This window comes from Triticum dicoccoides, chromosome 5B (genome assembly GCF_002162155.2).
Source record: "Triticum dicoccoides isolate Atlit2015 ecotype Zavitan chromosome 5B, WEW_v2.0, whole genome shotgun sequence".
Classification (NCBI taxonomy): domain Eukaryota; kingdom Viridiplantae; phylum Streptophyta; class Magnoliopsida; order Poales; family Poaceae; genus Triticum; species Triticum dicoccoides.
Genome location: NC_041389.1, coordinates 635,740,519 through 635,760,887, shown reverse-complemented (window position 1 = coordinate 635,760,887; position 20,369 = coordinate 635,740,519). Strand labels below are relative to the sequence as shown.

General features: G+C 40.9%; 2 protein-coding genes across 2 annotated transcripts; both read left to right on the top strand.

The window, feature by feature from the left end:
* Nucleotides 1–2,208: 2,208 nt before the first annotated feature.
* LOC119312228 (diphosphomevalonate decarboxylase 2-like) lies at nt 2,209–6,767 on the top strand. The gene is made up of 10 exons (XM_037587958.1): nt 2,209–2,564; nt 3,108–3,306; nt 4,008–4,071; nt 4,404–4,467; nt 4,562–4,642; nt 4,813–4,899; nt 5,164–5,321; nt 5,406–5,454; nt 6,109–6,230; nt 6,325–6,767. The coding sequence occupies exons 1-10, from the start codon at nt 2,349–2,351 to the stop codon at nt 6,545–6,547; spliced, it is 1,263 nt and encodes a 420-aa protein (XP_037443855.1). The 5' UTR covers nt 2,209–2,348; the 3' UTR covers nt 6,548–6,767.
* Nucleotides 6,768–8,716: 1,949 nt separating this feature from the next.
* LOC119306459 (ankyrin-1-like) lies at nt 8,717–17,014 on the top strand. Its single transcript, XM_037582672.1, has 10 exons — nt 8,717–8,888; nt 9,534–9,659; nt 10,779–10,918; nt 11,430–11,534; nt 11,657–11,785; nt 14,532–14,684; nt 15,504–15,605; nt 16,066–16,245; nt 16,328–16,407; nt 16,717–17,014. The coding sequence occupies exons 1-10, from the start codon at nt 8,717–8,719 to the stop codon at nt 16,760–16,762; spliced, it is 1,233 nt and encodes a 410-aa protein (XP_037438569.1). The 3' UTR covers nt 16,763–17,014.
* Nucleotides 17,015–20,369: the final 3,355 nt, after the last annotated feature.

Genomic DNA, 20,369 nt, shown 5'->3' with positions numbered 1-20,369 from the left:
AGACACAAAATTGAGGAGAATTTTTGACAAAAGTATCCTTAACCAATTGGGTAGTTAGCAGCTTAATTAGTGACAACTAAATAACCAGCGGCCTAATAAAAGGCAACTAAATCTCGCTGCATCAAAATAAAATCATTCCGTGAGATGGGAGAGAGAGAAATGTGAGTGCATGTAATCTGGCAGAGAGATTCATTTTTTTACTACCTTACTATTAGGACCTATTGCTACTTTTATCTAAGGCAGGTAATGGATGGTGGAAGGGCACACACAGAAAACTAAGAGAAAAAGAGAAATACACCTTACATTGTGAATTTTTTGAGAAAAACAAATACAGCCTTATATAAAGAAACAGAGTGAGTATAAGTCTTTTTAGAGATTTCAATGCATATGGATGTATATAGACGCATTTCAGAGTGTAGATTCACTTATTTCACTCCATATGTAGTTCATATTGGAATGTCTAAAAAGACTTATTTTGTACTTCCTATGTTTCTAAATATAAGACCTTTTAAAGATTTCAATACAAACTACATGTGAATGTATATAGACGTATTTTAAAGTGTGGATTCACTCATTTTGCTACGTACGTAGTTTATTGAAATCTCTAAAAGGGCTTATATTTAGAAGCAGAGAGAGTAGTTGTCTACCATGCCTTTTGGTCTCTTTTCTATAAAAAAGATGCAAATAAATAAAACAACCCCAATACGATATCCTCTATGCAGTCCAGATCAAATAATAAGCAATACTACTCCCCGTTTTTAAATATAAGTCTTTCTAAAGATTTTAATATGAATCATGTATGAAGCAAAATGGGTGAATTTGCCCTGTAGAATATGCCTATATACATTCGTATGTACTCCCTCCATTCCTAAATATTTGTCTTTCTAGAGATTTCAACAAGTGACTACATACGGAGCAAAATGAGTGATTCTACACTCTAAAATATGCCCATATACATCCGTATGTGGTAGTCCATTTAAAATCTCTAGAAAGGCAAATACTCGGTATTTAGGAAGGGAGGGAGTAATTTTTTTCATGGTAATACGTGTCTTATTTATAAAATAAAGATCCGGTTATAAGGCACGTAAGCACCGACATTACAAGACTGAAAGGATAGGATAATCCTATGCAAAATACCAGCGCATGTTCCTCTCCTCCGACACCACCGAAGCGGCCACCAAAGGAAAAGAAAACAAATCACCTCTTCACCCGAGCTCGACGCGGCTCCATTGCTGATTAGCAGCTTTACGGACCTTGAAAGTAGTTTGCCAGAAGCAAAACCATTGCCGTTAAAAAAATCAAACCGGGGCAACATGTCCCCGGACACGCCATCGAACTCTAGATCTGACACCCCCGCACGACAACGACGTCGAAAGAGGAAACCAGAACTGTCGGCCACCAACCACAAACCTAGCACGGGATGCACCATCTTCCAGCTGTCACTTGCGCGGACAACCGTCTGCGCGTATTCCTGGATGACAAAACCTTCTTGCTCCACCATGACGTCGGAGATAACGCCACAACAACGGGGACAGAGCAGAAGGAGAGACACACCTGATGAAGTTAGGGTTCATGGATGAAGTCGTCGCCGCCGCCTCGCCGACATCATCCATGAACCCTAACACAATCGATCTGAAGGATCGGCAATCATACGATGCCATCAACTCCGAGACGCCGCCATGAACGGCACCGCCGATGTGGGAGTGAAGCTGAGGCAGATTTATTCGTCCGGGCGCCGCTCCCACCATCCCAACGACGCACCACGACCTACAAATCCAAAACCTAACTACAGAACGGAGGAACGGGGTCCCCCCTCCCTCCTGCCGCCGGAGCAGCCGGAGGAAGAGGGGGCCAACGCCCTGGCCGACTGAGATCAGAGGAAGAAAATCGCCTCCTTAGTCGCCTGGCATGGCGGCGGCTAGGGTAGGGAAGTCGCGAGTCCCAACAGACTTGTATGGAGTAGTTGGTATTGAAATTTCTAAAAACACTTTGGGGAGGGAGTATAGTACTGTAATACTCCCTTCGTTCGAAAATACTTGTCGGAGAAATGGTTGTATCTAGACATATTTTAGTTTAAGGTACATCCATTTTTATCCATTTCTTCAACAAGTATTTCCGGACCGAGGGAGTACAATACAGTATTAATTATGATACGGAGGGTGCGCATGAAAAATACCGTCATTACTGCGGCTTTGCGGCCACCAGCCAGCAGCAGTTTCCTCCCGACTTCACTCCCCCTCCCCCCTCCCCCATCCTCTCCTCGTAGTCTCCGCCGGACGCCGACGCCCGCCCCCTACCTGCGGCGAAACCCCAGGCGCGGCGGCGGCGGCGGGACCTGCTCAGATCCGATGGGGGCGACGGAGCCGCAGTGGGTGCTGATGGCCACGGGGCGGTCGCCGACCAACATCGCGGTGATCAAGTACTGGGGGAAGCGGGACGAGACGCTCATCCTCCCCGTCAACGACAGCATCAGCGTCACCCTCGACCCCGACCACCTCTCCGCCACCACCACCGTCGCTGCCAGCCCCTCATTCCCATCCGACCGCATGTGGCTCAACGGCAAGGTGAGCTTCCCCCCCCTGCCTTGACTGTTTTTCTTTTCTTTCCTTTTCGCCCCACGCTCGATTGCCCTCCATTGCCGCCACCGCCTCCGAGATGTTTGTTCTAGGGTGGATGCTATCGAGTCCTCCGCCGAGTGTACCTGTGGTGATCCGCTAGATTTCAAGCTCGATCGAATCTCTGCCTCGTGTTTTGGCATAGAACGCGGATTTGGTAGTGTGAGTGCTCGTCTGATCAAATTGGCTGCCCCTTCTTAGATCTGGACCGGGACCTGTTTGAAAGATCGCTGCATTTGCAAAGGCAGTTGGCGGAGCTCTGAATTTTTGTCTTGTAAAGAAAAGGCCAAAACGCACATTTCTGTTTCTATTGTCTGCACTAGCATCAGTACTATATTGATGCCCCGCTCATGCTTTGGACATTGACTCTAGGTAAGTGGCCGGTGCAAGGTGATTCTATAGCAATGCTTTAGCCGGAATAACGGAATTGCTGTCTGTTCAGATGGTAGTGTGATTCTGATTCAGTCATCCTTTTGATTTGGAATTGGGCAGGAGATCGCGTTGTCGGGCGGGAGATTCCAGAGCTGCCTGAGGGAGATACGGAAGCGGGCTCGTGATGTCGAGGACGAGAAAAAGGGGATCAAGATCAAGAAAGAGGACTGGGAAAAGTTGCATGTCCACATAGCATCCTACAACAACTTCCCAACCGCTGCCGGTTTGGCCTCTTCGGCCGCTGGCCTTGCTTGTCTTGGTAATTCTCCTAATTCAGATGCCACTGTTATAAGTCAGGAAAACATATGTATAACCAAAATCGTGAATATTTCGTGTCAGGCTTTGATTTCCTTTTGTTTTCTGCTGTTCTACACGCACCCGAGTTGTGTTTAGTAGCAGAGGGGTCTATTTCTTATTCTCTTGCCAACATTAATTTTTGATGGGGGTAGATGCATTTCTAGCTAGAAGTGGACTGTGTTCCTATCGAGAGGTTTCTACCTTCCAGATACACCTTTGCATGCTATTCATAATATTAGGGAAATGTTATGGTTATCCAACTGCCTAATACTGCCCTGAATCCTGCTGTTAAAGCTGTCCTATTTATCTGCAATTTGTTCTTTATTTGGTTGTATAGAGGCACCAAAACATAATAAGTAGAAAATATGTTTCTTGGTAGTGGTCTGCTGGTTAATCTTTGCAATAATTCTGCCAGACTTAGAAATGGCTGGAGTTCCATGATATACTGCTAATATCTGGTCCCTTGTCTTGTTTTCTCCTGATTGTCTAACACTTCTCTGCATGCTTGTTTTGTACAAATATCGATTACTTCATTTTGTGTCTTGAAGTTTGATAGTGCTATCCAACACAAAATGACTATTTTGATCATAAACATGCTAAGTGCGGTCTTGCTTTCATGCCAATAGCACAGCACATAATTACTCATTTGAATACTGTTTGCAGTTTTCACCCTGGGAAAGCTAATGAACGTGAATGAAGATTACGGAGAACTTTCTTCAATAGCAAGGTTTGTACTGATACATTATGTAGCAACACCCTGTCTGTGCTCTATCCTGTTTGCGATGTTTGCTTGACGGTATAGCGCAACAATGGAGTACTTCATTTTGTTAAATGATAAGCTAGCAGCTTAATCTTTTTTAGATTTCCCCTTATGGGTGTTGAGCAACTTTGTAAACCAGGCACCCCCTGTCTTTTACCTTTTTTATACTTGTACCGAACTTTAAGCTTTGAATGGAAAAGCTGGGTCAAGGCCTTTCATCTAAAAAAATGATAAGCTAGTGGTTTTATGTCTACGCTTTCCTTATATATGCTTCTCTTGGCTGACAAATTTCAGTGCAGGCAGGGGTCTGGAAGTGCATGCCGCAGTATATATGGTGGATTTGTGAAATGGTGTATGGGAAAAGTAAGTTGTCTCTTGGTTATGGCAGAGAAATTGTATTTTTTTGAATGCATGCTTTTCTGTTGGAAAACGATTGAGTTTGACTTTATACTCGTAGAATGATGACGGAAGTGACAGCATGGCAGTACAGCTTGCTGACGAGTCACATTGGGATGATCTTGTTATAATCATAGCAGTGGTATGTCAATGTGATCTCTGTTAGATAACATGATCTGTTTCATGTATGTATCATTGGAAATTGCTCATCGAGTCATGGTTTCATTTACACCAAATCTCAACTAGCTAGTGACACCATTTTACCATTTTTGTCCCAACTTATTTTCCTATTATGTTGCTTTGTGGAATTAGGTCAGTTCAAAGCAGAAGGAAACCAGTAGCACCAGTGGGATGCGAGACACTGTCGAAACAAGCCCCCTCTTGCAGTACAGGGCCCAGGTGAATGCATTTTCATCTTTAACTTGAAATGTTTTGAACAGTTCACATGATGTACAATTATTCTTATAAGAATCATCATGAAGCTGCAATATGAAATCTGAACTGTAATTTTATCCCTCCTGGCTCCTGTTCTGTGGACTGTCAGGTTTTGTGGTTTTGAAAAAAAAAACCAAAGTGTTTTGGAAATTATACTGATCAATCTCTTTAGTTGCACTTTACTGTTTCTTGCACTCACTGTGCACTGCACTGTTTGTTGTATTCCAGACTGTAGTGCCAAGTCGGATATTGAAAATGGAAGATGCTATCAAGAATCGTGATTTTGAATCCTTCGCCAGGTTAACTTGTGCCGATAGCAACCAGTTTCATGCTGTATGTTTGGACACGAGTCCTCCCATCTTCTACATGAACGACACATCACACAGGTAGTTTTTTTCGCAGTCCTGATTTTGAGCATCTGTTCCTACTGAAATTCCAGAGTTAAGAATTGCTCTCTCAACCAACTGCAGGATAATTAGCCTTGTGGAAAAGTGGAACCACTCGGAAGGAACACCACAGGTATATTCTGTTCCTGTTTAACACATGGTACCTTTTGAATTCTTCTGAACTGTGTCTGCTGCCTAGGGATCTTAAATATAGTTCTGGTATCCATCAAGGCGGGCTAAACTTAATTATGACATGGCAGTACAAGCCGTTTTTACTGCACTGGACCAAACATGTATCAGTAGCATCACTTGTTGGAGTAATTTATCCTAATTTAAAAGGTGTGAACCTTGGTAAAATCATTGCATGTTTCTGAAAAATAGCGAAAATACGAGTCATGCTATGCTTGAAGTTTGAACCCTTGATTTTGATGGAACATATTTTTTAGAGTCCTTCCTGAGTACATGAACTATTACTATAGTTCTATAGCTGGAGCTGCAGACTTTTAAAATACTTCTATAGTTCTATAGCTGTTGTATCTACCAAATAGCATCGAAAGTTTGAATTATGACAACAATGCATAAGAAATATCTTATTGTATTTCCTTCATCAAAGGATAAAACTTCATTGCAATCTTGGCAGTATTAATTTTCTTTTATTTGTCTGTCTGGTATGCATTTCACCTAAACTACAAATCATTGGTACTGGATGGTGTGATTGATCTGATACCGAAACCAACTCTTGTGTGTAAGACTTCTAAATTAGAAATTTGATTTCTTGTAATTGCAGGTTGCCTACACATTTGATGCTGGGCCTAACGCTGTCCTAATAGCACGGAACCGCAAAACTGCCACCCTTCTCCTTCAGAGGCTCTTATACACTTTCCCCCCACAGGAGAATGACTTGGACAGGTGTGTCTGATATTATCAGGATTAAAACCTAGTATTTATTCGTTTCTAGGTATACTACAAACATGTGCACATCTGACAAACATGATCATGGCAGCTATATGCTCGGCGATAAATCGATCCTAAGCGACGCTGGTTTGCAATCCATAGCCGATGTCGAGGCCCTTCCAGCGCCTCCAGAGATGAAAGCTCCAAACCAAAAATTCAAAGGCGATGTTAGCTACTTCATCTGTAGCAGGCCTGGGGCCGGCCCAAAAGTTCTCACCGATGAGAGCCACGCCTTGATTGATTCAGCCACGGGGCTTGCGAAAGGAGTGTAATTTTGAACGACGATAGGTTTCCATAACAGTCTTTGGTTGAGATTAATGTAGAATTGTCACGTTGTTGTACACTCAGTACTTTCGTCATTTTGATCTTGTACTGTACCTTCGATCTTGTACTATTTCCATCATTTTGTCCCTGACTGTTGTAGCCTCTTAAAGAACATGTATATTTCTTCAATAAAAGTTCGTGGAATGAATTACCATTTTATCGATCTCATTTTCTGTATAGTCCAATGCATGGATGGAATTGTTCTTGTTACTTTGGCATTCGAAAATAATAATAGTACATAAGAGCATGAGGACTTCAACAAATTGTTACTTCTGGTGTTCTTTATACTAGATGATCGAAAATTTTAACACAAAAAGTATCTAAAATACATTTTCCTTTTCCAGTGTAAGTATTTGATTGCAACACCTTGTGAGAAAAAAATTTAAAATATGAACGGAAATGATATCTAGCGAACATTCGCTGGGAGCCAATCTTGGCGAACACCTTCCCTGACGTTGCATGGATCTTGGTGCAAGGTCGACGCCACGTAGATAAGCTAGAGTCGTTCACTGTAACCCATTTCCAGGCAAACGCTCTCTTTCTATCTAGAAAATGCACGGACCAATGTGGGTGAGGAGGGTTCAAAGTGGGGGTTTGTGAAATCTTGAGTTTAAGATGCTATATGTATCCTTGAAGCTATTTTGCGTTTTGATTCAATTTCTCATTTGAAAATTTGACCAAATAAAATCCAGAAAACCTGATTTTTCATTTCATCTATTTGAAAGGTCAAAGTCCTGTTTTTTTGGCCATGTGCCATTTTTTACAAGCCCATGGCAATATTATGGAACTGTTTTTCACTTTATCACATGGCAGTTTATTATTTACAATATGGGCATTTTTAGTACTCCATTTTTTAAGAGGAGTATTAATAACTTGTAAATAAAAATTACAACAGGAGTATTAATAACTTGTCATTTTTATTATTAAGAGGATTTAATTTTTATTGTTGAGAGGATGACATATTTATTATTGAGAGGATGCCATTTTTAATTTGAGAGGATGGCATTTTTATTAGTAAGAGGATGATATTTTTATTATTAATGGCATGGATTTTTTCTTTTATTGGCCAAGGCAATTCCTGTGTATGATTTTTTATTTTATTTTTTAAAACAAAACAATAGAATCTAATTTTGGGCTTATCCAGATAACATATTTCTTATTTAGAGGATGAAAGTTTTTAAAGTTTAGCATGGCAATTTTATTGTAGATCACACGACCTTTTTCTTATCATACTCATTGTAGATTTATAAATGAGAGAAATGATAGTACTCCCTCCGTCCGGAAATACTTGTCGGAGAAATGGATAAAAATGGATGTATCTAGAACTAAAACACATCTAGATACATCCATTCGTCCGACAAGTATTTCCGGACGGAGGGAGTAATAAAGAAGCATGACATTTTTTCCATAATTAAGATCATGGAAATTAGGGTCACTTTTTGTTGATGACATTTTTTCAAAAATAAACTTTCTTTGTCTCATAATATAAGACATTTTTGCAAGCTACTCCCTCCGTTCCTAAATATAAGTCTTTTTAGACATTTCAAATGGACTATCACATACGGATGTATGTAGCCATATTTTAGAGTGTAGATTCACTTATTTTGCTCCATATGTAGTCACCTGTTGGAATCTTTGGAAAAACTTCTATGTATTTGGAAATGGAGGGAGTATTATACATTATGGGGATGGAGGGAGTAGTAAACTGGGTCAGGGTCGCGCCAGACATTTTGGCGCAGTGAGCGTCAAGTGGAAGCAAGCAACCAAGGATTCCATTTCGGCCCACGGGCTCCTCCCCTCCCCGTCCGTCGTCCGGGTCTCCTCGTCTTCTCCACAGCCCCGCAGGCAGTCTTGCGCACTGCCGCTCTCGAAATTTCGCGACTCCCTCTCGCCGCCTGCTCGATCGCCATGGAGATGGAGGCGATGGGGAAGCAGCAGCGGGAGGAGGCACTCCTCCGCGCCGCCGCCGCCGCCGCCGGCAACCTCGGCCTCCTCAAGAGTAACCCCGACTCCTCCTCCTCATGCTCTTTCTTCTTAGGGTTTGACGATGGTAGTACGTAGCTTGACCAATTAGTGCCTGACTCTGACTTGGCTCCCAATTCTCCCGTCGCGAAGAGATGGCGAGGTGGATGGGCTCAGGCGGGCAAGGCGAGGCCGCCGTCCTGGCGGCGGTGGAGGACGGCCAAGGACACCGCGCGCTGCATCTGGCGGCCGCGGCGGGGCGGGTCGAGGTCTGCAAGTACCTCGTCGAGGACCTCCGCCTCGATGTCAATCAACTCAACTTCATAGGTGGTGTTCCCTTCCCTGCTTCCCTTGGCGTCAATTGGCAGATCCTTCAATTTCTGTTTATGTATTTATTTATGCTGATTCTGCTTACTGTCAGTTAATTACTCCGCCACGCTGTATGGTGGAATTCGCATTTTAGGCTTCAAATTTGGTGTTGCATGCTGTATGGTCTATGCATTTGTAAATTGTCAGATTATATCTCTTTATGTATTTATGTGCTGATTATGTTTGCTAGTTAGTCACTACGTACCATGTAGAATTCACATTTTAGGCTTCAGATTTGGTGTTACATGTTGCATGGTGTATGCATTTGTAAATTGTGATTAAGTGACAAGTGGATCGATTTCAAATATCCCCATGTCCAATACACACACACACACACAGCCCTACCGCGAACATCGTCTGTTTTCTTTGGATATGTTGTATGGGCAAACCGCTACTTGTGGACTGTATATGAAGTGTCTCCTCTGTCTGTTCGTTGTGCAACTTTGTCAATAGTAAACATGTGTCAGATGGAAAGGCATTTGATACTGCACTAGTAAAGTTCTCTTTTCACGTTTGGCTCTCTTGTGTACAACTTTTTGTATTGAGGGCAGGATTGGCGTGAATTTGTCGAGCTCCTCATTTTTATCTTTTCGACTCTCGCAGGTGACACGCCACTGTACCTTTCTGCCTTGTATGGAAGAGCTGATGCTGCAAGATATCTTCTTGATCATGGTGCTGATCCACTGGCTGGCAAACTACACTCACCTCTCTATGGCGCTGCGAATGAAGGTCTCTCTCTTTCCCAACAAGTATGCTTATTTCTAGAGTTCCAAACTTCAAATGAAGTTCATTGAAAAAAAATGCTTCTCTATGGGAATAAGGCAACCAACATGGCCCGCAGCTGCGGGTTAGCAGGCATACGGATCCTAACCGGTGGTAGGAGGCACCGAATGAGCGTTAGAGATAACTGGATAAAACCGTTTTCGTAATGGTTTTGCTAATTCTCAGTCAGTGAAGATTAGTCTCAGGATTCTTTTTGCTTTTGTTTTATCCGTCTGGTAATAAAATAAACTTTGAATTTACCATTGTTAGATGAAGCATTTCTGGGTCGACTGATCCAAATTGGATCCATTCCTTCAAATTATTATTTTTCTTTTGATATGATTAGTCTTAATTTTGTGAAAATTTGTCTGGTAGCCTCTCTCTGTTTGGCTTTGCTAAGAGAGAAGTTAGCATTTCTGGGTCGACTGATCCAAATTAGATCCATTCCTTCAAACTAGTTATTAGTTTTCGTTTGATAAGATTAGTCTTTATTTTGTTAACATTTGTGTGGTAGCTTCTCTCTCTTTGAATAGACTTGGCTAAGGTATAAAGTAAGCAAGAAACACACATCACAACGCACAGAGCTACAACCTTCACTTGGGATCATTACAGTTGACTACTATGACACCTCTCTTAGCTTGTGCGATGCTTGATGTTTCTATTTTAGCATATACTTGCCATATTTTTTTTATGTGATTTTCATCGAATAAAGCTCCCATATACTTGCCATATTTTTTATTTGGATGATGGCCGAAGAAACATTATCGAGTGTGTGAAGAGAATAACTTTGAGGTTGGATATCCAATGTTATCCAAGGTTTTGATTATAATCTTATAAGCTCAAAATTGATGACTTCTTCTATTTCCAGGGATAAACAAGTAAAATTTGAATAGCCTCAATCCGTCCACTTTTGAAAACCTGGTTCTTGATGAGATATGTGGTAACCAAAATGGTTACTGGGCAGTTCATGATCACAAAACTGAAAACTGGTCCAGAGTTAATTTTTAGTGCAAACTGGGAAAACTGGTAACCAATGTTGGAAAATATTCTTGTCTTTCACTTTTTTTTTGAAACTTCGTTTTCCAGGACAATGTGAAATAGTAGAACTGCTGCTTTCAAGAGGAATCGATGTGGATTTAGATTCTGCACAGGGGACGCCATTGCATGCAGCTGCTATTTCTAAACACCATGACATAATTAAGATCTTGTTGGAGCACCATGCCAATGTAAGACACCAGTTTCTTGGTTCTCTTCTTTACGGTGAAAAATAGAACTCTGGAACGGAATATCCTGTGGCCAGTGGTACTCATGCTTCATCTGTATATTCTATTTGGGAATGCACTGGAATGGAAGATCTTGTTGCCTTTGATACTTGTGCTCCATCTGAACAAAAGATTTGCATTGTATTTGAAACAACAAAAATTCATCATGGACAGTATTTTATTTAATTATCCTAAAGTACAACGTGCTCACTTTCCCAGAAGCCAAGTACATGTTATGTCTAATTTCTATGTAATATATTTCTTTCTGTTGCCTTCAGAAGTACTCACTCCGTAAAGAAATATAAGAGCGTTTAGATCACTAGTACCAATTAGTCTCTATTCCTGGAGTCAGACTAATTGGTACACACCATGAGTAGACTTTATTTCTCTATTGACATATCTCAGAATTAATTTCTCTACTAGTCCCTCTTTTTTTCCGACTAGTGTAAGTGATTGATTCTTCCACTTTTCGTAGCCTAACAAGGTTTACGGTCTTGGTTATACCCCATTGAGTTGGGTCATCCGGGCCACCGGGCCCATGCCTAGTGAGCCATTGGAATGTGTCAAGCTACTTGTTAAGGTCAGCACTCTTTCTTCGTATGGAGCTTTGTTAAAGTTTTGTAGGCACAACTTCATTTTCTTTGTGTATAGTATAACATATCAAGCACAAATAACTGATCAAATAATTATTCATTTGCACAGGCTGGTGTTGATCTGGACTTCATCGACTTTGATGGTGTTAGTTACGTGATGTTGGCAGTGAAGTTTGATTTACCTGGCATCATGAAGTTCTTACTAGATGCTGGTGCTAACCCCAATATTCCTGATGAAGTGAGTTTTACTTGTTTTCGTGTTTTGCTGTTGTCACTTGTCATCATCTACTTTCATGCATATGCTGTAAGTTAGCTGAACATTATTTTTCCATTTTTTTCTCTACGAGGTCATGTTAGGCTGTAGATTGTTGACACTTGACAGATTAGGATAATCTTATTACCCACACTTAGTCTGACTCCAGGAATAGACTTGCATGAGGAGAAACCAGTACTTCCCAGGGCTACAAAAAGACGACATACACATCTTTTGAGATTTAACTTTGACCATCAATTAGAGAAATAATACACAAGTCCTGTAACTTAAAAAATTATACCATCAGAAAATTCTTTGTATAGTACGAATTTAATGGTATTTTTTTGTGACACATAACCCGCATTTTATTTGTTAAGGTCAAGGCTTAAGACATTTGTGACGACTATATATGCAGTATGCAATGCAGCAAGCAGAAGAGAAGATGCTGCTTCTATGCATAACCGAAATCCATTTTTCAGTTGCGAAGAAGAAAAATGCACTGAGTTTAAAATGGAATGGTTAGATTGTATTTATACATCTGACATTTATTCTGGTCAATTCCTGATGACACATGGTCAGGGGAATTCAGTAACCTTATTTCACTTCTTATTGTGTGAGGGTACCTTCTTGCACCTTGGTTAAGTATTATAGGTACTGTAAATACTAAATACATAAACAAATGGATGTAAAAATAGAGAACTTATGGTAGAGCAAAGTTGCCAGTTATTATACCATAGGCTATCATTTAATCGGAGATACTGAACTTATGTCAATATGTCTCGATCTCTTTAATCCATCTCACATTCTCACTTAGTCATGCTTGATATCGTCGATTCTCCTCCATGTAAAAGTGGATCTCCAAAAAGCCATCTGAATAATTTCACTCTCAGATCAGCATGATAGATTATGGTATTTCCCTACTCGAGCTTTTAGTCACAACCAGAAGTCAGAACCTAATAACTACCTCCCAATAGATCTACAGATGCTCTATGTCCTGCTTCACGTCCTAACAGAACAGAAATATAAAGGCTCCCGTCAAAACAAAATATCTATTATAAAGGATGCAAGTATGACGAAAATATGCATGTCTGTTTACTTTCCTTGTATCATCAGAATTGATGGTATAAAGTTTCCTGTGCCCAGATCATATATACCCTGAAGTAGGGTGTACAAGCTATAGTTGTAGTTATGTATGGTCATTTTTCTCGCACATGCTTTTATAGAGATTGCAAAAATCTAAAAAATAACATGCGAAGAACATTAGTACTGATGCTTTACTTCTAGTTATTTATAATAAAAGTTAGCTTTCTAAATAAAGGACATTTTCATTCCATCAACATATCGAGGTGATACAAGTGCACTGAGCAAATGCCTGGCCTCTGCATAGCATGCACACAGCCAACATGTCCAACACAAAAAGGACAGACCCAGTGTTAGAAGCTCCCACACCAGGTGGGGTCTGGAGAAGGATTATACTCCTTCCGTCCGAAAATACTTGTCGGAGAAATGCATAAAAATGGATGTATTTAGAACTAAAATACGTCTAGATACATCCATTACTCCGACAAGTATTTCCGGACGGAGGGAGTACAAGGCAAGCCTTACCCCTGCACATTGCAATGCAGAGACGCAGCGTCGAACCCAGGGCCTCTTGGCACAAGTGGGGAGTACTTCATTGCGCCAGGCCTGTCCTTCCAACGCGTCCAACACAACTAAAAAATGTGGATATAAGATAAAAATACAGCTATATCGGTGAAGGTAAATAAACCAATGTAAATCGCAAACCTGAAATCATGGAAGAATTCGGCACTGAAATCCATCACTACCTAGAAGTTTCTGCTGGCACGTCCCAGTGCATCGATGATTTGGTGGGGGATAATGCATCAGACGCTTAGAAGAGGATTAGACCATGTATCCCACCAAGGACCCTTTCGCCTGAACTTTGACTCTGCAGCCAGGAGGCAATGGAGGCCGGCACCAGTGCTGGAGGGATTACATGTGGACTCCACATAACCTCACTCCGGCAAGGGCAGCGTGGTGGTGTAGAGAGGGAGGGAGGGAGGGAGACAAAGAGCTGTGTGTTTGTAGTATTAGAGATGATGTCGAAACATTGTAAAAATTTGAATCTTCTGTGCTGTAAATTGCGGAGTATGTCATGTACTCCCTCCGTCCCAAAAAGCTTGTCTTACATTTGTCCAGATACGGATGTATTTGAACATGTTTTAGTGTTAGATACATCCGTATCTAGACAAATCTAAGACAAGCTTTTTGTTAGATACATCTGTATCTAGACAAATCTAAGACAAGCTTTTTGGGACGGAGGTAATATATGTTTAGTCTACTGAACTAGGAATTGAAAAAAAATCTCTTCATCTTCATAGCCTTGTCAAAGAAATATAAAATGTTACTTCTGCAAAGATTTCTTTTACCCCTTCCATGTATATTTTGGTCTTCGTATCATCTTCATCCTATTCTGTTTTGAATAGTCCATGCAATACAACATATTAGTTGAAGCTTTCGGTTATTAATGTTAGTGTACTTCACGTAACCCTTGTCTTACAAATTTTGTTCGGAAGGATGAACGAGACTGTTCCATCATTTGCCCTTGCATAGTGGTTCTCTTGAAGTCCATCCAGCCATTTTGTTGAGATCTTAGGCTGTGATTCCTAACTAGTAAAGTGGCAATCTTTCAATTACATTTTGTATTGATGTTTGGTATTTACTCTTGCAGTGTGGTAGCACACCAATTGAAGTTGCCGCCTCGAAAGGCAGTAGGGACATGGTTGAAATGCTATTCCCTTTAACTTCTCCTATTTCAACGCTGACGGACTGGAGTATTGATGGAATAATTTCTCATGTGAAACACTTTGGTTTGAAGCTGAGGGTATGTGTTTTATTCTGTCCTCACTGGCAGTTCCATATGTTATTTATCATCAACCTGTAGTTCTGTTCTCGGGCAGTTCTGCCCATCATTTAGAATAGAAATAGTTTTAATTCACGATTATTGTAAATTCCATTGTGCAAACAAAACATTCCGTGCACAAATTTTACTTTTGGTGCATTGCATCACTATTAGCGAACTCTCTTCTTCGTGGATTGGTTGCCATTCGTGGCTAAGCATGTAATGATTTTTGCCCGGTTTTCTGTAAATTAACCGGACAACTCTCTTCTTAATTAATGAATGTACCAAAGCTTCCGTTAAAAATAAACAATTAGCAAACTTCTAGTCTTTGGGTATGACCGTACGGTGAACTATCAATGTGCTAGATTTAATAAGGTTATCTTGGATGATATTGTGCCAGCCCTGCAACACCGGACAATAGATTTTATTACAAATTTATAGTCTTATACATTAATTAGGATACATCCTGATCTCCAGATAAACCCTGCAGCACTGCAGTACAACCATAATTTTAAATAGCGGGCCGTGCCTCTTAGTGGAGGACCCCTCTAAATGCTACAGCGCGCTATTTAAAACTTCACTTCATGTGTTAGGACCAAAGTCTCTTAGCGCAGGACCTTTCTAAATGCTATAGCGGCGTTATAGCCCGCTATTTAAAACAGTGAGTACAACACAATTTTCTAGCCTTATACATTAATTAGGTGACATAAGCTGAGACTTCAAAATTTGTACATTTTTCATGTTTTACATTACAAGGATATTTCTACATATTTATCATAACAGCAATTTTTCTGCGTGCAGGATCAACAAATGTACGCAAAGAGAAGAACTGAAGTGAAACGGAAAGCTTCGGAGTCTTTTAAGAGAGGGGACTATTATATAGCATCAGAGATGTATAGTTGTGTAAGTCATCAGGGCCCATTTTTATTGCCTGAAGGAGTGCTGGCTATTTTTTTTATATCTGTAAACTGTTGATCTCAGTCCACACTATATTTTTGTTCACACCGAAAATAGGGTGCACGTACTGCCCACCTCTTTCTGGTAAAAACATGTGCTGTTAGAAACTCAGTTCTGCAGTACAAGGCAAGCACAATCTAGGCCAGCCGTCCTGCCCTCGTAGTAATTATGAGTTAGTTGAACAGTTTGTGTTGAAAGGGCTGAGGTAACACATGTTATACAGAAGTTCCTATTTTGAAATGTATCTGCTTGTCCATTTGTCCAATACATTTGCTGGTTTCATGTGTACAGAGATCTCTATATCAATCAGAATAACACTATATGCGCTTCATCCTATATATTGTCTTGTAGTACTCTTTTTTTAGGTATTGCTAAAAGCTGCATGTGATTGATATATGTGTTGTAGACAAGGGCATTTGACCCTAGTCCGGATGAGCATGCAACCATATTGGCAAATATGAGTCTCTGCGCGCTGCGTCTTGGAAATGGAAGAGGTGCTCTCTCTGATGCTACCATGTGCAGAATGGCGCGACCTCTTTGGCCAAAAGCCTGCTACCGAGAAGGGGCAGCTCTTATGTTATTGAAGGTAAAAAGAACACAGTATAGTTTTCTTCAAGCATCCGTGATCATGACCGTATAACTGATCATCTTATGGTGTGTGCTTGTAGAAGTACGAGAGAGCATGTGAGGCTTTTGCGGATGGCTTGAAGCTTGACCCTACAAGTGGTGATCTTGCAAATGCTTTAAGGTAACTGGTCCATGTTTTCGTGGTGTGTAGGGTGACGTGCAATCCTCTGCTTTGTAAGTTAAGTAAAAGAATAAATGATATCTTGATAGACAATTGTGTGCATGGAAGATGGTCTCCATCTCTAGAAGAATATTACATGGATTCAGTCATTCAAGTCTGTTAAGTTTGTTTTTTCTTGAGCTGGAGCGATTTACTAATCGCGGAAAGAACACCACCTAGTGTTGATGTGCTTATTATCATGATACAACTTCAGGGCAAGCTGTACACAGATTCCTGACAATTCTCATGTTCAAAATATTTTGGTCGCAGGGAAGCCCAAGAAGCAGCGAAGAATGCTCGTCGCCGTGAAAAGTGACCTACTGACAAATCTTACATGCAGAATCCGAGGCTTTGTTTTGTTGCTGAGCACCTTTTGTCTAGTCTGAAAACCTGTGATGATAATATCCTGTGGTTCTTAATTAAGACTCCGGTCGCACCCATCGTTTTTAAATATGTCTGGGGATGAACTCGCTATCTTGATTCCAGTTCAAGTGTCTGACAAGCTTTATCGTCACAGAACGTTAAGCTTGTTATATCTTTTGGTTGATATCAGGGAATTCAATACTGAGGTTCCTTTTTGCATTGTGACTGGCAGCCATTCCGAAGTTGGTCTAGTCCCTGGCAGACAGGGATTGACCCTTCGGGGGGTCCAATGGCACTAACCACAAAGGTTTGGACTTGAACTTGGTGTATTGGGCAAAAGATCCAGGGAAACGTTTATTGTTCAGGAAATGTAGGGTATGTTCTGTGTCGTGCCCTGAAGTAGTATTACCTGATGCTTCAACCAATTGCTGTTTTTACCTGTTATTATTGCTGGTGCTTTAATTTGTTTGTACTCCCTCTGTAAAGAAATATAAGAGCGTTTAGATTACTAATCTAGTGATCCAAACGCTCTTATATTTCTTTACGAAGGGAGCAACATCTTGTAGCTTCACCAGTCCAATCAGTTACTGGAAATATCCATGTTTAGACATGGCAGATTTCCCCTCTTGGACAATGAATTAATTTTGATACGAATACGGTCATATATATGGACAAATAAACACCATGCCAGGAACAGCATGCCGAATTTTTGACACAAACAACAAACAAGAGCCCTACCAAATTTTCGCAAAATCGGAATGAGCATGAGAAAACTCTATTTTTAAAAGGTTGTCTAAAGGTCGGTGAATTGGGCAAAATATCTAGGAAACTGATTACTGTCTATCTATTCTGTCTCGTGAGCAAGGCCTGGTTGAAGAAAAATAGTGCAAAAAACGATGTAGTCATGATTGATTGCCTGCATGATAGTTGGCGTGGTTTTGCAGTGTGCGGGTTCACATGTTTGGTAGCGGCGGCTTGCCGCATGCGATGAGAGGAGTATGAAGGTTCGGCTATTCCTCCTCAGCCTTGTCCCGGAGTGCTTTAAAAACTGTGTGACGCAAGGAATTGATGCGAGTCAAGTAGCCAAACACCTTGCGAAGTAAAAGATTTCATCCATATGCAGTCTACCAACCATCATGTAGCCACCCAAACACACTCTAGTAGTAGTAACTTGATGACGCAAGCCAACCAACGCGCATGTCGCCAAAGGCAACTGGCGATGGTTTTGTACAAAATGGATTAACAACCCAAATATCCATTTTTGAGCCCAGACTTATCTGCACCCAGTCAAAAAAAAAATTCACAAAAATACAAAATAAATTTTAAAAATCTTTCCGATTTTTTTTGCATGGTATATAATTTGATGCATGAGATGCGCTTCAAACTTCAGATCATTTCAACATATGAGTAGCTCTCAACAAAAAAGACAAATTGGGTCAAAATAATACATGAACAGTAAACCTTTTTACAAACCCCAAATTTAAGAGACTCGTTGCGCCTCAGGAGACTCACCTCGAACAAGGAGCAGTATGCCACGGCGAGAAGCCATAGGGGCAGAAAGCATCAGCGCGGTCCATATTGGGTTAGGCAGAGGAGTCGGGATGTCGTCCATGTCGCTGCGTGCTCACGTCGCGAAGAAGTTTAAGCGCGTCCATGCTTAAACTGCCTTTCAACTAGTTCAAATCATTTATCGGCTTTGGTAAAAAAAAAGCTTGATATTGCCAACAAATTTCATTTTGATAAAGATTGCTCAAAAAATGTGGAAATAGTGCGAGGAGAGATGTGTTTGATATGTGGTTAAAACTCCTTCAAACATGACGGGATGTGTAAGGAGAAAGTGATACAATATAATGTGATAAGTTTTCGCAGCGAAGCCCCACTAATAAAAGTCAGGACAAGAGTTTTTACCCCGCACATGAAGCGGTGTTTTAATCAGTATCCTGATAATAATAGATTGTTCGGCAGTGGCATCTGGCAGCACTAGCGGAGCTACCCAAAATTTGTTGGGCGGGCCAGAGGGAACCAGGCTAAAGGAAATCACCGAAAATTTGCTCTCAAAGTCCATATTCCCCTTCACTCTTCATTGTTTTCTCTTGGGCTTGAACGGACCATGGAACAGTTTTGTTTGCATGTAGCTCCGCCCCTCTGTGGCACCGTGCTTGGCAAAGAAGGCATTGACAAATCGGCGGGATGTCTTCCCACGACCATCAAGAGGCCGTCCATGTCTTTGCGCGGATCTGGCGTTGTTACTCTAGTGCTTCATGATTTGCCAAAAAGGCACTGGCAAATTGATGGATGTCTTCCCACTTTCTACCACCGCCTCGGCCATTAAAAGGCCACTCATGTCAAGGCACGGATCTACCGTTGTCATTCTACTCTCTCTACATTAGCATTGTCGCATCCACATATCATCAAGGTCATTGCGAACCAACCTGTGGTTGGATGGTTAGATGCACTGTGGTATCCCCAACCCACCAGGGTTCAAATCCTGGTGTTCGCATTTATTCCTGGATTTATTTCAGGATTTCCGGCAATGCGCATTCAGTGGGAGGAGACGTTCCCGTCGACGACGAAGGTGCCTACGGTGACTTCGTAAATTTCAAAATGATATGCCGGCTCAGTCTTTCGGAGGTGCTCATAGAGGTAGGGTGTGCGTGTGTACGTTCATAGGGGTGAGTGTATGCGCGTGTATATGAGCGTTTGTGTCTGTACTGATGTTCAAAAATATCATCAGGGTCGTTGCCCTGATTCTAGTGCTGGTGTCATGAACCCCTTCACCAGTTTGTAATAAGTTATGATCGTAGGATCAAGCATTGATGCAATTTATTACTACAAGGCAAAATTGTTTTCCTTTTGTACTCCCTCCATTTTTAAATATAAGTCTTTGCAGATATTTCACTATGGACCACATACGGAGTAAAATGAATGAACTACACTCTAAAATGCATCTATATACATCCGTATGTGGTCAAGGGCGGAGCCAGAAAATTTAGCCATTGGGTTCGCTCATTGACTTAGGGTAAGGATTTGCGATGAATTAATTAACTATAAAGTCCAATTTTAGACCATCGACAGTAGTATATCACTCAAAGACAACATAACAAAAAGAAATATAATAGCAACTATAGGGAACGTACGAGCTGGATAATTATAAAACCGCTTTACATATTGTAAAACAGATCAAGTAGTGCCAAAATACCTTCATAGCTTCAAGTACCATTTCTCGTCCTCCTGAAAACATCTGAAAAAAATAGCAAACTTAAAATAAGCATCTTCAAACAAAAAAGCATGTAAAATCATCACATTTATAGTGTTCCCTTCCAATTTTTCATCAACTAAAGAATATTGTTTGGATTAGTTTGGATTGCTTACCACATATGTCATCTAAAGAATATTAAACACATAATCATTACTAATGGTAGAAAATATATCTTTCTTCACATAGCAAATTAGACAATCAATTATAAATTGATAGGCCATTTTATAACACAATTCTTTTTTTACAACATTCAAAGTTGAAAATAATCTTTTCACTGATACCGTGGCAACTGGCAATATCA

Excerpts from the sequence above, each read along its gene's own strand:
- LOC119312228 (XM_037587958.1), top strand. The coding sequence starts at position 2,349 with ATGGGGGCGACGGAGCCGCAGTGGGTGCTGATGGCCACGGGGCGGTCG. Across the intron at positions 4,468-4,561 it reads TGAAATGGTGTATGGGAAAA|AATGATGACGGAAGTGACAG; the intron begins GTAAGTTGTCTC and ends TTATACTCGTAG. Across the intron at positions 4,900-5,163 it reads TCTTGCAGTACAGGGCCCAG|ACTGTAGTGCCAAGTCGGAT; the intron begins GTGAATGCATTT and ends GTTGTATTCCAG.
- LOC119306459 (XM_037582672.1), top strand. The coding sequence starts at position 8,717 with ATGGCGAGGTGGATGGGCTCAGGCGGGCAAGGCGAGGCCGCCGTCCTG. Across the intron at positions 10,919-11,429 it reads TGTTGGAGCACCATGCCAAT|CCTAACAAGGTTTACGGTCT; the intron begins GTAAGACACCAG and ends CACTTTTCGTAG. Across the intron at positions 16,408-16,716 it reads GATCTTGCAAATGCTTTAAG|GGAAGCCCAAGAAGCAGCGA; the intron begins GTAACTGGTCCA and ends TTTTGGTCGCAG.